Consider the following 18,263-nt stretch of genomic DNA (forward strand, 5'->3'; position numbering starts at 1 on the left):
ATGTGTCACAGACTTCAAATCTTTCCGAGTTTGCATAAATGCTAGATTCTGAGTCGGGGGTGAAAGGGAGTAGTAATGAATTCATAGCTATGGACTTTATTGCAAAAGTCCTAAGTCTAGGAGGGCTGAGAAAGCAGAGATCCTGTTAAGTGAGCACTGAAAGAATGTCCCAAAGTCCATTACTGCAGTGAGACTGGATCTTTAATACCGACACCTCTACATGTTTAGTGCCCTTAAAGTCCTATATGAACAGCTGAGGATTGAGAGCATGAACTTGGGAACCATAATGTGAATCCATCTATGCCATAAGGTACCCACAAGTCCCTAGACTTCTCTAAGCTTTCCCCTTGTGTAAATATGGGCATATTGATACCCATTTCATACCAAGTAGATGTGCATTAAGTGAGGATAATCTGTTGAAAATGCCTCATCCTGTGCCCAGCACATACTAAGTAATCAATAAATGGTCTTCACAGTTACCTTATAGCCCATAAACATCTCATGAAGTTATCGGAAGAATGAGAATCTAGTAAGCGGGAAAAAAAAAAAAAGAATCTAGTAAGCGGGAAAACCAGAAAAATGAAGGGGGAAGTGATAGGAGGCCAAAGGCAAAGCTAGCTGAACAGCTTTTGGCTGTCCAGAGAGCTTGCCTGTAAGCTCTAGTAGAGCCTGAAACTGATGGCAGGAGGTGGAGTGAGGGGGGATGCGCACTGGGGCTCAGACAGGGTCCTGATGCGTCCCCCAGAGAAGTTAGTATCCACATGTGAAAGAGAAGTGAGTTCTTTGGACCTTTAGACTGAGCTGTACTCTCAAGTTTGTTCTGGGATAACTTCTGCAGCTTTTAAAAATGTTTTTACATGGCCTACAGGAATCTGATGAGACATAACATTATGGGAAACAGCTCCCAGGCTGAATTTAACAACGTGGTTTAATCCCTGGATGAAACTGAATGGTTTACGAATGGCAAAACCACATATGCTGCCAATGGTTTAGAAATGGTTTAGAGAAGCTGGAGAAAATTCACTTTCTCAGACTTCATCCATTCAAAGCCCATTCGATTGTGAAGCTTCCTAACACTACACTTTACCATGTACGCCCCTCTTGTTTTCCCCTTCTTTTACCCTGAGAACATTCCTATCACTTCCTCAAGATCCGGGTGTTGACTGCCCCTAAAAAGGCATAAAGGGTAGGCTACTGGGGTAAAGAAGGAAGTTCCTAGATGTTTCAAAGAAGAGCATTCCAATAATAGTAGTCAAGCTATTAATCTCTCGTCAGAGTATAGTGTGAGAGTAGAAGGGGAAGACAGGGCATCCACCAGGACAGCTGGCACAAAAATTCTTGACCTGAATCCACAGATGAGTTTTCTTATTTACAGATCACCTTCCCCTCGACATTGTACACAGAATTGTGCATTTTTAAAGCAAGAGAAAAACATAGCTTTCATCAACCATTCAAAAGAGTTCAGTGATTCTAGAAGGATTAAGAACCACCGAGCTACCAGCACCAGGACCAAGTACCAGGTCCCGGAGCTGTGCTGTACACACATCAGCACCACTGTGGTCCACCGCCTCCCACCTCCCCAATCCAGACAGAGATAAAACAGGCTCCAATAGCCCTTCAGGTCACTTCCTGAATAACGGATGGCTTAAAAAAAATCTTTAATGGAATCTGTGTTCAAATAATATGTTACAACAAAAATATACAGAATGTACACAATACAAAAATATTTAGAAACAAACATTGCAGCTTGTGTTTCCTTTTGTTTCCCACTTACTCAAGTCCTTGGAGGGAGGGGGAATTCAGCCTTGGGCACCGTTTTTTAAGGCAGAGGAGTATTGGTGCTTTCCAGCCGGCGCTGGGAGCAACATGAAGGATGCCAGGAAAGGGCTACCCCTGCACCCAGGAATCTGCATTATTTGCAAATGAAACTGGACCCTGGGCGCGAAGGGGAAGATCTGGGTTTGGTGAGCAATGACTCCCCTAATCCTCTGGGCAAGAATGGTCCTCATAGAAATTGAGAATCCTATTAGCTGGCAAAAATGCCTCATTAGGGAGCTTTTCCTAATTAAAAAAATGAATGATTAATGGTATCATTAAAGCCAAATTTCTCCTTTGAAGATTTGTTTTCCCTTCCCTAGTTTCTGTGATTCCTCTTCCATTTAATGAGTGTGCAAATCTATGGCTGCTGTTGGGGGAATCCCTAGTTTTCAATTTCTGCATCCTACAGATGCAAGGCCAGCCACCCTCCACAGCCCCAAGAGGCACACCGGACCAGTGGCTGTACCAGACCAGGAAGGAGGGATGATGGGGGCATGCTGCTGGCAGGGTACTGGGGGTGACGGCACACGGACTGGCCAAAGAGAAAGCCAGATGCCAAAAAAGAAAACTTTCTTATCAGACAATCTCTAGGCCTGGTTTGGAGACCTGAGTTATGTAGAATGACTGTGGACCCCACTGGTGGCCCTGCCTGGAGCTGACAGCTGGGTGAGGTTGGGAAGGTGCGTGTTAAGCAGACCAAAGAACTTTTGGGTTACTTTTGGACACTGCTGACAGGGAATAGCTGGGGCTGGTGACCTGAGGTTAGAGGAGGCTCCCTTGGTACAGCTCAGACAGGAGGGCAAATGGGATTTTCGCCCCAGGCAGTCCTTCTTGGTAGCAAGCTCCCATCTGCAGCTCTGGGTGCTTCTCTGAGGGCTTTCTAGAGTCTTCTAGCTCACCGTCTTCTCACCCCTGCGAGAGGGAGACTCCTCTTCAGGCCACACCGGATGAAGGCAGGGGTGACCTTCCACTCCAGCAGGGCAGACCTGCCTTCCAGTAAGGCACCAGCTGCCTCTGCTCCTCCAGGGAGAGACAGCACCACTTGGGTTTAGGGGGCTGCAGCCCATGGCCAGGGCCCTCCTCGCCATGCTTACCCAAGTCCTCTCAGGCCCCAAGTCCAACTTGGTCTCTTGTCTGAGGAAGCTGACCCTTCCAGCGACACCCTCCTCTCAGTAAGGCAGAGACCGGCTGGTAGGACACAGACAAAATGCCTCAGGGTGACGCCACTCAGCCACCGACCTGGGCCTGAGCCAACTCGGCCTGGCAGTCCTTAGTACTGTGCTGGCATGAGTCCAGCATGACCTCGGGAGATGTGGGGACCAGGACAATCTATTTAGCTTTGGGCAAAGACAGGGAAAGGCTCAGCGTAGTCTGGGGCTGAATGGAGAACTGCCCATTTACCTGTGATCACCAAGGATAGGAAGCCACAGTGCCAAGACCCCTCACTGCCTGGCCCAGTTGACTTCAGACGAAACCCCTGCCCTCGCCCCTGCAGATCCAGTCCCTCTGCCTCCCAGGCTGGAGTTCTTCATCTTTCTGGGTGGTCAGGGGTTGGGAATTCCAAGAGCAGTATAAAGGGAATCACATAGTTTGTCAAAGGCCATCCTACCCCCACTTTCTCCTCAAGGCCTTGTCAGGCCCTGCTCGGGAGTCATTCCTTGAGCTTGGTTGTCCCACTCGTACAACAGGGGTGGGGATGAGCTTGACAATAGCCAAGTTGCCTCCACGCTCTGAGCACCTGAGTCTATGGGCTGCCCTCACTTCTGACCCTCACCCAAATACCCAACAATCCTCCAGAAGCAGCTTTCCTCTAAGCTAGAATTTCTTTTACTGCAGCCTCCTGTTCCCCCCCTACTCAATGGACACACAGCTTCCATATTCCTGCCCTAGCCTCTCTTACACCCCCTAAAGCCTTTCCCTTCCTCGAGTGTGAAGGTCATTCCAGAGGGAAACAAGAACAGAACTTGGCAAAAGCCAATTGCAGCATCCTGGTGGTCCCTGGGAGGGCCCAAGGTTTCTCTCCACCCCAACCCCCCCACCCCGCACTGGTCAGTGGCTCTCAGAGAGATACCTGGAAAGGATGAAGAAGAGGAAAGAAGGGGCTGGGTTTGCTGAAAGCAAGATCCTCAGGAGTCATGCCCTCCCACCTCTCGGTGGGAGGTGTCATGCCCCTCTCATGCAGACCCCTGCATACATTCCCACGCCCCCCACAGGCTTCCTCCGCAGCCTCTGACTCCATGCACAGTGTTTTTCCTTGCCTCACATTCCCTCACCTCACATTCTTTCCACGCCATCTCTTACCATCACACGGGCGTCCTCACCCACCACATAGACACACACACACACACACACACACACGTATCCCCATGACCAAAGGAAAGGCAGAGCAGGACACTGTAGGGGAGGGCAACGGAAGAGAAGGAAAGGCTCTGAGAACAAGGCAGGGCACAGGATGCTGGGCACCAATATGAGATTCTGGGGGACAGGAAGGGAGAAGTTCAAAGTTGGTACTGGGCATTCCCTAGGCTGAGCTTAGGATGAAGTGTATTCCCTCCTGCTGGGGTTTCTCTCGCTGGATACCCTCAGGGCAAGAGGGAGGCCTGGAGTTATAGCATCTCCCTCCTCTTCCCTCCTAGGCACTAGAGGCCATGCCCAGTGCCCACCACCAGGAGGGCACCCTGGGCTCCCCTACACCATGTCCTCTGCCACACTCTCTTCTACTCCAGATCTCCAAACCCAACAGCTGTAGAGCAAACATTTCCTGGCCTGTAACTGTACTGCTGGGCTGGACAAGGGCCTGCTTGCCATCTCAGGGTGAGGGTGAGGGAAGAGGCCGCTGCTCAATCTGTAACAAAGGAGGCATCGCCTGAACACACGGAATGAGCCCAGCCCAAGGGGAGGGCTGCTTTCACCACCCCCCAGGCCTTTGCCCTGGCCCGATGTGCTCAGAGCAGTCTAGAAAAACAATGGTAACCACATCCAACTCATCCAGCAGGCGCCTTTCAGAAAAGAAGCTCCATTGTCCAAACCTGAATGCACATATCACAGGGGCCCAGCATCGCGTGCTGTCCTCCCTGCCTCATGGAGCTGGTGCTGAGAACGTCCACGCTCCTTTCTCCTGCTGCTTGTCCCTCCGCTCCCTGACCTCGGTCCCCCGGTGCCTTAAGGAGGTGGTGGCAGCTTTAAGTCCAGCAGGGTGTAGGCGAAGATGTTCCAGAAGACAGCGAACAGCACAAACACTGTGTACATGGCCACAAAAATCCACCACAGCGACTGGTCCTGCAGCCTCTGCTCGTAGTTCCTCAAAACTACCACGCCCAGGGTGATGCCCACAGCCACACCGCCCAGGTGCGCCACGAAGCTCGGGTGAGGGCATGGGGGGTAGGCGGATGGGTGGAAGCGGAGCCACACGGCCCGCCCAAACTCCATGCTCACTGTAAGAGGAGGAGGCAAAGAGAAGTCACAGGAGGACCACTAGGCAGGGGCTGGGGGGAGGCGTTGCACTCCAGCCATCCACCCGGCCATCTACTTACACATCCATCCGTGAATTCGTTCACTACCCATTAGGTCGAGCACGTTTGTGCTGCACTAGAGATATAGGAGTGAGGGACAGACAAACTCTGTTCCCCCAGGGCTTATGGATCTGGCAATCGGCCAGCATCGATTACACATTCCCTCTCATGAGAGAATTCCAGTAAAAAGAAAAAATTCTATGGGGAGTAAAAAACAGGTAATTCTAAATCAATGCTAGGTATAAGGAAGGGGATTCTTTAGTTTGGGGAATCAGGCAAGATCTCCTTAGAGATGCAAAATTTGAGCAGAGATGTGACTGTCAAGAGAAGGCCCTGAGAAGAGCATTCCAGGCAGAGTGGATAGCTTGTGCACAAACCCAAAGACCCTCGCAGCCCCGCGTTCATGAGTCCAGGAGGCTTCGTTTCCCCATCTGTAGAGTACCAGGCTGCACTGCTGGAATGTTAATAACTTCAATAGCTGCTAGCACTTTACAGTTTCTAAGTGTTTTCATGTCTTATTTCGAAACCCTTAGGAAACCCTCAGAACCAGTTCTTTTGCATTTGGAAAGAAGGGATGAGGGTGGAAATGGGCAAAGAAAGAATGGGAATACCCAGCCCCAACAAAGCACTGGCGTTCTCTCCTAACAGATGCTAAAATGCCCCCATCCCATTCTTTTTTTTTTTTTAAGAATTTATTTATTTATTCATGAGAGACACACAAAGAGAAGAAGAAACACAGGCAGAGGGAGAAGCAGGCTCCCTGTGGGGAGCCCAATGTGGGACATGATTCTAGGAACCTGGGATCATGTCCTGAGCCGAAGGCAGACACTCAACCACTGAGCCACCCAGGTGTCCCCCCACCGCCTCATCCCATTCTCCAGTTCATTTTTCTTGCATGAATTTGCTGGGTTGGCCAATCCACTGGGATGTACTCTCTCAAAAGGACAGGTGCTGAGCAACAGACATTTCACTGCCTACCACCAAAGAATGCTGACAGTCGTTGTTATTCCCATTTTTCAGATGAGGAAGCCAAGGCACATTTGACGATGGATAGAAAGTCCTGCGCAGGGACTTCTGTACTTGTTCAGTTACCACTTAATTATCCAGCATGCCTCTCGCCACCTTCACCACCCAGAGATGCCTGCACCTCCATTCCCCTGGGGATTGTCGGGTCTTCTGGCCCAGGCCCTGCAAGTCCAAGAATGACCGATAGATGGCGGAAGAGGAGCAGCCGGGGACCAACACTGAATCCTTCCTTGAGCCCTCCCTGAGCCCCAGGGCGTCTTCCTGCCTTTGCTTAGCAAGCCCTCGGTACCTTAAAGGAGGTCTGAAAGACTTTGGTCTCCTGCTCCAAAACAGCATTTTTAGGTTTTATGATGTTTTGAGTTGGGTTTTTTGAAACATCAGGACTCAGCCTTCTCCTCCCTTCCTTGCACACAAACAGACTCAAGAGTCTGAGCAGACAGGGAAGCTATGCTCACCCCACCCCCACTCCACGGTGCCCCACTGTCCCCCACTGCCCTGATTCAAAGAGTCTGTGGGCCTTAGGGCAAGGAATGTGGAAGTGGACAGAAGTGCAGTCCACATAGGTAGGCCCATCCTCCCGCCCATGTCTATTCTGACTCTTCTTCCCCACGTAGCAGGCAGTTCCAGGCAGACAGCCCAGGGTGCTCCTGCCCTAGGCTGCCTACAGTGTGGGCGTTAGAAACAACAGAGGCCGGCTCTCAATTCTGCCCCCATCACCTCCAGCTGGATGGCTGTGGGCAGGGGCCATGAGCTCCAGTGGCTACCTGTAAATAAAGCCTTAGAAAAAATAGACTCTTCGGGTCACCTGGGTGGCTCAGTGATTGTCTGCATTCAGCTCAGGTCGTGATCCAGGGGTCCTGGGATCGAATCCCTCATCAGGCTCCCTGCAGGGAACCGGCTTCTCTCCCTGCCTGTGTCTCTGCCTCTCTCTCTCTGTGCCTCTCATGAGTAAATAAATAAAATCCTTAAAAAAAAATAGCCTCTTCACAGCCATGTTCTGAGGGGTGAATGAGAGACCATGTGTCCCCTCTTCTCTCTGCCTCCATCACTTCCGTTCAGATTCTTACCTCTTTCCGCCTCAGAATGAGCCTCTCCTAACACCCCTACTTTGTCACACACTATTGACATGTTTCCCTTTTTATTTTGACCACAAATGCCTCAAGGGCAGGGATTTGCCATCTTTCTACCCTCCAGGCCTGATGCAAGGCTCTCTTCTACCCAGTTTGCCCTGTCAGTACTTACTACAGATCAAGGCCACAGCCATTCGCAGCAGCTTGAATTGACACTTCATGCCTGACCAGTTCTAGGGAAAAAGGAGAAAGTTTCATTAGTTCCAGATCTGACCACTCCTCTACAGATGTACCTCACTTAAGAAAATCTAACATTAAAAAAAATTATCTCAGGGGTGCCTGGTGGCTCACTTGGTTAAGGCATCTGACTCTTGGCTTTAGAGCTCAGTTCATATTCATAATCTCAATGGTCTTGAGTTCAAGGCCCTAGTCCAGGCTCAGGGCTCAGCGGGGGTCTACTTAAAGATTCTCTCCCTTGGCCCCTCTCCAACTTGCACTTGTGCTCTTTCTCTTGTGCTCTCAAATAAATAAATAAATAAATAAATAAATAAATAAATCTTTTAAAAAATAATCATCTCCATTAAGTCTTGAATGAGGCAGCTGTGGTTTGGTTGTAGATCACACCAGTATGAGATTTCAGGCAATGGTAAATTTATTACTGTCATAAAAGCACTTGAGCTGTACTATAGGAGAAAGAGAATACAGATCTAGGGAGATGAGGTCCCTGTCCTCTCTACATGGGCAGATAACACCCGAGAGCTGTATCAACTGCTGGGGTCCCACGGTTGCAGAAGGGATGCAGGACAGCAAGCCAAGCAAAGTCAAAGCAAAATGGTCAGGATGATAAAAGAAACCAAAATCCCACATATGAGAAATGGATGGAAAGAAGAGCCCAGGGTCAAGTTCACTGTTGTCAAGTATCAAATGAGTCACTGTAAGGACAGGCATATTCAGTATAACCTGTAAGCAGAAGACTCAATGGATGAAAACTTCAGGGATTTTTTTTAAAGCTCCGGACGTTTCTATTTCTAATAAGTAGAGCTGTCCAAACATGAAATGTGCCATCATGGGGCATCGCGAGTCTCCCATCACTGAGAGGTTCAAACAGGGGCTTGACATCACTTGGAGGGGATGCTCTACAGAATCAGGCGTTGGAAAAGAGGGGGGAGCCAGATGGCCTTCAAACAAATCCCTTTTTCCCCTGAGAATCTCAGAACACTCTGAACCTCCACAGCAGATAAACAGAGTATAATTATTCACCTTACAAAAGGATTTTTCACTTTACAAAAGACTTCGCCACAGGGTTCCTTTGAGGGGCTCTCCTGCAGCACATTCAAAGCACCACTCCATTTATCCAGATGCATGCATGCACAGAAACGAGTCTGGAATCTGCCTGGAACACATCAGCCCTAGGGAAGGAGGCCACTGCGTACAGCCAGGGGCTCCTGTCCCTTCCCACCCAACCCACTCCGTCTTTGCTGCCTGGCCCAGGCCCAGCTGAGGGCGGCACATCTCGTACTTCTTTGATGTTGAGAGAACACATGTGTTCTTAAATGTTACCGGGGCCCTGAGCCCTGGCACATACAGTAACATTTATGGAAGCTTCAGTGGAGCAAGCAGGAGAAGACACAGGGCAACTGCCAAAAAGTTGGTGAAATCTTGCAGAAGACATTCAGCATCCTGCCAGTCGCCTCCTATTCCCCCCCTTACTCGTCACTGACCAGCAAGCCCTCTTCATCAAAGGTGAGGTGAGCAACACACAGCCCCTCTGCAGGTGGGGAAGTCTCAGCTTTGCTTGCTGATGTGTTCTCTGCTAAGAAGCAGATGACAGGCAATGTTTGTCACCTGCTGGTGGCTGTCCACAGCTAAGGCCCGCTGGAAGACAGGGAACAAAACAGGAATTGGTGCTTTCCAGTGGACCTGGTAACCCAGTCTAACCCAGCTTGGCCAGCTGATGGTGGGCAGCCCCCCTGCTCCTCTGGAATGAAACCCTAGGATGGGCAGGTACTTGGGAGGCACCTGACAGACCATCTCCTCTCAAAGGGAGACACCTACTGCCAAGCGGCTGACAAAATGGCCCTCCCACCTTTGTGACACTCCTGGGGCAGCCCTGGGAAGGGGCTCTAACCACTAAAAAATTCTTCCTGCTCTTGTCCAGCCAAGCTTTGACTCCTTGCGATGTCCACGCATGGATCCTATTTCTCCCCTATTAGGGGAGTGACACCCATGTCCATAGCAGCATTATTCACAACCACCAAAAAAAGTAGAAGCAAAACCAGTGTCCATAGATGGATGAATGGAGATACAAGGGAATGTTAAAAGGAAGGAAATTCTGACATAATGAATGAACCTTGAAGACATTATGCTAAGTGAAATAAGCCAGTCTCTAAAGGACAAATATTGTCTGTATAAGTCCACTTCTATGAGCCACCTAGAGTGGTGGAACCCATAGAGACAGCAAATACAATGGTGCTTGCCAGAGGCTAGGAGAGGCAGTTGTTTAATAGATAAATAGTTTCACTTCTGCAGGATGAGGAGTTCTAGATATAGATGGTAGTGAAGATTGCCCAACATTGAGAATGTACTTGACAAGGGACGCCTGGGTGGCTCAGCGGTTGGGAGTCTGCCTTCAGCTCAGGGCATGATCCTGGGGTCCTGGGATTGAGTCCCACATCCAGCTCCCTGCATGGAGCCTGCTTCTCCCTCCGCCTGGGTCTGTGCCTCTCTCTGTGTGTCTCTCATGAATAAACAAATAAAATCTTAAAAAGAGAGAGAGAGAGAGAGAGAGAGAGAGTATACTTGACACTAAACCGCATAATAGGGATGCCTGGGTGGCTCAGCAGTTGAGCGTCTGCCTTTGGCCCAGGGTGTGATCCTAGAGTCCTGGGATCAAGTCCCACATCGGGCTCCCTGGATGGAGCCTGCTTCTCCCTCTGCCTATGTCTCTCTGCCTCTCTCTGTATGTCTTTCATGAATAAATAATTTAAAAATCTTTAAAAAAAAATAAACTGCATAATAAAAATGGTAAATTTTATGCTATGTATATTTCAATCCCCCCAAAAAAGTGATACAGAACACTTCCAATATTCCTTTTCCTCAAAAAAAAAAAAAAAAACAAAAACCCTCTGAATGAGTAGCTTACTTAAAAAGACAGCATCTCTTTCATTGTGTTCTGAGTGATAATATCAGGCCAAGTCAGTCTAGAATATATTGGCCTGGCTGTCCTTCAGCTGAGCTCCATGCTCCCTTTAGGCCGTATCTGGGGCCTGTCTTCAAAAGCACCATCCATAGTTTTGGTCTGGCAAGGCCGCTGGTGAGGTGGCTGAGAACTCCTTTCTGGCTAGTGTCTTCATTTGTAAATCTGGGGTAACAAGAGTGCCTATCTCAATTACCTACCTTGCTGGATTGTGAAGGGAAAATGAATTCAAATGCATAAAGCGCTAAGAACATTGTCTGGCATGTGGTAAGCATCTAGGAAATGTTTGATATTATCAGTCAGGCCTGAGACAAAGGCAGTGGGTTTGGCCTGCACAGCATCTTTAAAACTCCTGAATGACCTTGAACTACTAGCCGGGCAGTCTCTCCAGGCCAGCTTCCTTTATAATCGCTGCCTGGCCCCTGAAGGCACTGGAGTTGGCCAGGTAGATCCAGTCACATCTCCACCCTAAACTTTAGAGAAGAAGAAACTGAGAGTCCACAAGGGGGGCTGGCTCAAGGTCATAGTAAATTAACGTTGAGAGCAATAGGGCCCTCAGGTCTAGGGGTCTGTCTCTTCCTGCTGGCGGCTCCAAGTGCCCCCAAAGCTACGTGAACGTGGTTAATGCCTCCCAGTAGCTGAAGGGTTAAACTACAGTCACCCCATCCCACACCAGCTGCTTCATTTTCCCAGACCCATTATTCCCTCCAATAAAATGAACCGCAGTGAAACAACAGGAGAAATGAAAAAAGAATCTCCCCACAGCTAGCACTGCTGCTATAAATGTGGAAGCGCCTGTGGCCCCAGGGAACACACATCTTTTGCAGCATCTCCGAGGGGTGAGAAAGAACCCACCCTCAGCAAACAAGGCAGTGACCGGTCCCCTCAGCAGTTTGGCAGCTTGTTCACCCAACCATTTAAGAGCTCAAAGCTGAAATCCAGGCTGGAGCTCGATGGCTTTATGTATCCTGGTCAAAACGACTTCAAGAAAACCCAGCACTAGGGAAGGAAAAGCATGACACAGATAAATTAGGGAGCCATTATTTGTCCTACGAAAGGACTTTTATTAATAAAATGAGCCTTACAACAAAGAGACCTCTGGTGTCTTCTAGATAACAATCTTTCTTTGTGCTTTGACAATATGGTCCTGTTGCAAAAACTGAGATCTCAAACACTTTAGGGAAATATCTATTGTATGGAGCAAAGTGTAAGTAAATATTTTGTATATTTAATAATGGAACTCTGGCCTGTGGGCCCCAGCAAAAAGCAATTAATAAATTATTCAATTATGTATATCTTAATATTTCTAGCATTTATTTTATTTTTTTTTAAAGATTTTATTTATTCATTCATGAGAGACAGAGAGAGAGAGAGAGGCAGAGGGAGAGGCAGGTTCCACACAGGGAGCCCGATGTGGGACTCAATCCCGGGACTCCAGGATCACACCCTGAGCCAAAGACAGGTGCTAAACCGCTGAGCCACCCAGGGATCCCCATACTTCTAGCATTTAAACTAACAAGTCTTGATTGCAGGTCTTCTATGCCATCAGTTTTTTTGTTGCAAATTTTTTTTTAAAGATTTTATTTATTTATTCATGAGAGACACAGAGAGGCAGAGACACAGGCAGAGGGAGAAGCAGGTTCCATGCAGGGAGCCCAACGTGGGTCTCGATCCCGGGACTGCGGGATCACGCCGAGTCGAAGGCAGATGCTCAACCACTGAGCCACTCAGGCGTCCCTGTTGCAATATTTTCTGAATATAATCCCTTGATGTAAACTGCAAGTTTTTTGGAACTCAGTTTGATTTTTTATTTTTGCCTTTTTTTCTTAAGATTTTAGTTTTAAGTAATCTCTACACAACGTGGGCCTTGAACTCACAAACCAGAGATCAGGGGTGGCATGTTCCACCAACCAAGCCAGCCAGCCAGGCACCCATGGAACTGAGTGTTTTTTGAAAAATAAGACATGTTTTCATTTCAGGCAGAATCTTTCACTTAAACAGACAACCTGAAAACAGAAGTGTTCAACGCTTTTCTATTTTGTATCCAAAGTAAAAAGAACATATTTCCTAATTGTTCTCTGTAGATAACAGACAAAATGGGTATAAATTAAAAAAAAAATTACATGTATTCAAGGATACAAACACACACACATACACACACACACTCATGTGCACACACATAAACACACATACACACATCGAACTTCACAGCTGTGTAGTGATTTGCCACATGGAAAGCATTTTTCCATCCATCCTTTTTTTCTAATATTTTATTTATTTATTCATGAGGGACAGAGAGAGAGAGAGGCTGAGACACAGGCAGAGGGAGAAGCAGGCCCCTCGCAGGGAGCCTGATGCAGGACTCCAGGATCACGCCCTGGGCCAAAGGCAGATGCTCAACCGCTGAGCCACCCAGGAGTCCCTCCATCCATCCTTTTCATGTCTTTCTCACAAGTACCTTGTGAAGAACGGGTTACAGATGAGGGAGCAGAGAAGTGAGAAGTAAAGGAGCTCATGGCTCTTAAGATGGTGACACCAGGACTCAAATCCACATTTTCTGACTGTTATGGTTCTTTCTTCTGTCTGTTCTGACAAGGCGCTTTATTGTGCGCATGTGTGCCCACATGCACACACATATACACACATAGACCAAATCTTCATTTGGGAATTTAAAATACTAGTATATATATATAAAAAAAATACTAGTATATCTGGGGCACCTGGGTGGCTCAGTCAGCTAAGTGTCTGCCTTCGGCTCAGGTCAAGATCCCAGGGTCCTGGGATCAAACCCCACATCCAGCTCTCTGCTCAGCGGGGAGTCTGCTTCTCCCTCTGCTCATGCTTTCTCTCTCTCTGTCTCAAATGAATGAATAAAAATTTTTAAAAAATAAAATACTAGCATATCTATTAGATGGATCCACATGAAACTGCCAATTGAATGCTTCTGGCCCATAGAAATGGCCATCTTATAGCACTGGTCTTAACTCGACTCTGAAGTGCTGGGCACTAAGCTAATTTGGGTAAAGGTGGCCTCTTGTTGAAAGGAAATCAACTTTTCTGATAAGAAAATGAGGTTGTTTTTTTTTTTTCCACCATCAAATAAGCACCACACAACTTCTAGGGAAAAGCAACCCTATGTCATGCTCTGGAGACTATAAAGTTCCCAGTTGGCCAGGGAAAGCTGTGTTCTTCTAGAAGGACAATGGGCTCTTGGACAGGACTGCTCATCTCCACTACCACAGGTCATGGGCTACTTGCCAGAAAGAAGTGCGAACTGGAACAAGACTGCTTTCACACCTCCCTCCTCAACTGCCATGCCCCACCCTGTCATTCTGGGGGTGCTCTGTCCTCACCATGGGAACTTCTGGGGCCTCAGGGCCATTGCCCATGCTGTGGGGAAGGGGGTGGGAACAGGGCATCTCTATGAACTCCAGTTTGTTTCTTCTTACCCTGTTCGTCCCCTCATCCCCTCACACACATACACATCTTGAGGGGGAAGGAGGGTTTGTTAGCATTTCCCAGTCCCCTACAGAAAAGAACTGGGGCAGGGGGAGGGGGAGCAGCGGAGGTGGAATTCAGAGAAAAAGCTGTGTCTGGGGAAAGCTGTGGCACTGATACAGAATGACCCATTTAAAAGGGCTACATGAGGCAGCGCTGCGCTGCAGACAGGCTGTGTGTGTGTGTGTGTGTCTGTGTACGCACGTGTGTAAGCACATGTGCTCACACACTCGCACATCCACACAAAGCCTTTCCACACCTGCTGGGTCTCTCCAAGTGCTCATGTGAAATTGCCAAAATTCAGACAAGTAGCAAGTGTTGATAGTGTCTGTCTGTCCATCCCCCTCTCCCGTCTCCCTACCCCACACCCACCTTCCTTTCTTTCCCTCTGTCCCTCTCCTGTACGCTCACTTACACTCTCTTTTCTCTCTCTCTCTCTCTCTCTCTCTCAATGCACAAAGGGGACTTCGGTGAAAAGGAAAAGGATGGTGTGTTGAGCAAGCAGGTGACGGTGGCAATAATAAAGAAGAAATGGGAGAATTTAGGAACTCCAGACTGTTGTAACAGAGCATTCACACATCTGCCACGTGGGTGAAGACAGTGAGGGAGGAGGAAGGTGAGAACAGGAGGACCGGGTGGGGAGCTACGCCTTTTCTAGAAAGACACACTTCATTCATTCCCTCCTTCCCTCATTCAAAATTTAGTTGGCAGGTGGGGTGGGGAGGGCACCGGGCTGGCTCAGTCAGCAAAGCTGTGACTTGATCTCGAGGTTGGGAGTTCGAGCCTCAGGTTGGGTGTAAAGATTCCTTAAAATAAAAAAATGTAGTCAGCACCACCTACCATTTGTCCAGTCCTCTGCCGGGTACTGGGGATGAGTCAGACCTGGACCCTGCCTAGAGGGCCCCTCCTTCTAACTGCCTCTAAAACAAGGACTTTGGCCTCTTCTGAGACTATCAAACTAATGACAATTTCTTGCCTTGGAGACTCTGTCTCCATTCTGAGTCCACCCTGGCCTCTTCTGTGAGGAGTAGGGAGTTAACGTTTATGCTGAATGCTTATCTTCACTTTATCTCATTTATCACATATCATCTTGTTTCACAGATGTAGAAACTGAGGCACACACGAAAAAAAAGAAACTGAGGCACAGCATAGTTAAGTAACTTGCCCAAGATCCTCCTTTAGGAAGTATGTAGCTAGGACTCAGATCTCGGCTGACTGGCTCCAAAGCCTATGCTCTTAACCATTATCCTAGAATGCCTTTCAGGAAAAGGCAAAGAGCACGGGAAAGGAACAGCAGTGTCTTGCCACTATGAAAGGTTGGTGTAAGGGAATGACACTTGAATCATTGTCAGGAGCTATGGGTTCAAGTCCCAATTTTGCCACTGGTGATCAAGGATTGTAAATTTTTTTAAAGGTTTTTTTAAGCAGGCTCCACACCCAGCATGGAATCCAATGTGGAACTTGAATTCATGACCTCAAGATCAAGACTTGAGCTGAAATCAAGTGTTGGATGTTTAGGGGCATCAGGGTGGCTCAGTTGGTTAAGCATCTGCCTTCAGCTCAGGTCATGATCTCAGGGTCCTGGGATTCAGCCCCGGGATTGAGCCCCACATCGTGGAGCTCCCTACTCAGTGGGAGTCTGCTTCTCCCTCCCCTTTTCCCTCTGCCCCTTGCCCCCACTTGTGCTCTCTCACTCAAATTAATAAATAAAATCTTTACAAAAAAAAAAAAAAAGAGAGAGAGAGAGAGAGTTGGATGCTTAACCAACTAAGCCACCCAGGTATCCCTGTCTCCTTTTTTTTTTTTTTTTTAAGTAAGCTCTAGGCCCAAAGTGGGGCTTGAACTCATGTCACCAAGATCAAGAGTTGCATACTCTGCTGAATGAGCCAGCCAAGAGCCTCTATTGTAACATTTTTTAAAGTCTAGTGGGAAAGGGGTAGAATTAGGGAAATGGATAATTTCATAGCCAAGAAGAAAAAAAAAAAACATAAATTGTATATGGAAGGGCCCCATCTGAAATAAGCCTGCAGAAAGCAGAGAGCATCTGCAAACTCTAATATTAGCCAGGTCTGCCTGGCATTTCTGTGCCTGAGCTGGGGAGTAGATGACTGATGCGCAGAGGGGACGCCAAGATAGGCATGCTGGGACAGGAGGTGCTCACCATCACGATGTTGGCCAGATGAGCAGAGACAAGCGCATACACCCCTCCAGAGGAGCCCACGACCGGTGCAGTCATGTCAGCCACAGACACCGCCAGGGACCCTGGTACAGAGAGATATGCGGAATTCAAGGATGCTGGAGCTTCCTCCCTGCCCCTGCCCCTGCCCCAGGCCCTTGAACCTAGGCTCCATCTCCTCTTCCCTGCATCCCATGTCGCCCTGGAGCCCCCTAGAGGCCTTAGCTGATGGCTGGAAGAGCCATTGATTGAAACTTCTCCTTTTATAGGAGACTCAGTGGAAGGGAGGGATAACATGGTGCCACCTCAGGGTTCTGGGCAATACGCAATACTATCAGAGCAGCTGTGATGCATAGGTACCGTGCATCAGACACCGGCCACGTACTTTATGTACTCTGTCCCATTTAGCTCTTTGAGGAAGACAACAGTGGCCATGCTGCAGAGGTGAGGAGACTGAGCCCAGAGTCACTCAGTAGGAAGAACAGGAACCAGGATGTAAATCCAGCTTTGTGGACACGAGGCCCGTGCTTTTGGCCTCAACAGCAGCCACTCCCCAAATGGGTACAGGTCAACCTCCATCCTCCATCATCACTCTTGCTGCTCAACTGCGGCATCTAGAAACCTGCTTGGCACCACCTCCAACCTCCCTTCAGCCAAATGAAATCACAACAGGCCAAAAGGATCTCCAGGGTGGGGGTTTCTCTGGAGGAAAAATGTCCTTGAAAAGTCCCAGGGAAGAGAGGGAGAGAGATGATGTCATATCCTCTGGGGGAAAGGAAGGGTGTAGACTCTTGGTCTGGGGGATGACAAACTTTTGTGCTGCGAGGGAGGCTGAGCAGAGAGGAGGGAAATGTATTGTTCTGGTCTCATTTAAGTATGATCAATGCTTTCGCTTCCACGGAAGGACATGGGAGACTAAAAATAACTGGGAGGTAGAGCCTAGGGCCCAGAGGCTGAGAGGTGGCTGGCCCGGGTGAGTGTGCAGAAACCACCACTGGAAAATGCCTGCAGGCTCAGGAGCCAATTAGCTGCTGCCTGGGTAGAGAAGGAGGGTCCGGCAGATGGCCAAACTCTGCAGGTTCTATGGAGGTGGAGGGTCTGCTACATAAGGGGAGGCAGGGCCCAGCCCAAGAGCCAGAGCACCTGACACCCCTGAGCCTGGGGAACCCACATAATGGCATCCCCCTTCTCTCCCCTACCTGCGCCCTCAGACTTCTCTCAAGGCTCCTTGGCTCACTGAGATCCTTCAAGTAAGAGATCCCAACAGCAAATTCTGGGTCTCAGGGGGGATGTGATCTCCCAGGAAAAGGCACTGTTGGGAACTGAGAACTCCCACATCCTTCTCCCCTCCCAGGGTAACTATAAATCTTTCTTCTCTCCTTTCATGCCTTCCCTCTGGCTTTAATTAGGTATTGATCTATTGTCAGATAACTTTCTTTTTTTACTGCCTAGCCAAGGGGTCAGCTGTATATAACAGAAAAAAAAAAAAATCCCAGGGTGGCAAACCGGCAGGCAGTGGGATCTGCATGACAAAGGATTCCCACGCTCTCCTGGCAGCCAGCGAGGAAGGCTGCATTGCAGGGCTGCAGAGGGCTGGCTGCCCAAATGGCTCATTAATTACCGCCTGGACAGAGGAAGCCCCAGCCTCCCTGGACTGGCCTCCTTCCTCTCACAGGTCCCTACACACCGGCCCAGCTTCTGCTCCCTCGGCCTCCCCAGTGTGGTGAGATCCACCAGTGGCAGAGAGACAGCAGGGAAGCCTGTGCAGTCCAGCTGCCCCACACTGACCTTTCTCTCACCCTACCCATGAATAAGAGTCCTGACCCCAGGATCAGGGGTCAGTTTGGGATTGAGGCAAGAGTCTGGAATGGGGGTGGGACTGGCTAGTCGTGTGACCTTGGGCAAAGCCCCTGAATTCTTTGGGCTTCAGCTTTCACATCTGTCAAATAAAGAGGTCTAAGGCTTTC

General features: G+C 48.8%; 1 protein-coding gene across 5 annotated transcripts in view; it reads right to left on the bottom strand.

Annotated features, from left to right (window-relative positions):
- The window catches only part of RHBDL3 (rhomboid like 3), a 52,112-nt gene that overhangs the window by 3,384 nt on the left and 30,465 nt on the right, over positions 1-18,263 (bottom strand). For 3 of the 5 annotated variants that reach the window (XM_072747728.1, XM_072747730.1, XM_072747732.1), the window contains 3 exons: positions 16,282-16,382; positions 7,599-7,659; positions 1,642-5,252 (listed from right to left, as the gene is read on the bottom strand). In XM_072747728.1, coding sequence (XP_072603829.1) covers positions 4,981-5,252; positions 7,599-7,659; positions 16,282-16,382 — 434 coding nt within the window. In that variant the 3' untranslated portion in view covers positions 1,642-4,980. Of the gene's footprint in view, positions 1-1,641; positions 5,253-6,327; positions 6,519-7,598; positions 7,660-16,281; positions 16,383-18,263 lie in introns of those variants that run through there. The other 2 variants (XM_072747731.1, XM_072747729.1) reach the window with 2 other exon arrangements.

The sequence above is a fragment of the Vulpes vulpes genome, chromosome 2 (assembly GCF_048418805.1).
Source record: "Vulpes vulpes isolate BD-2025 chromosome 2, VulVul3, whole genome shotgun sequence".
NCBI classification, from domain to species: Eukaryota; Metazoa; Chordata; class Mammalia; order Carnivora; family Canidae; genus Vulpes; species Vulpes vulpes.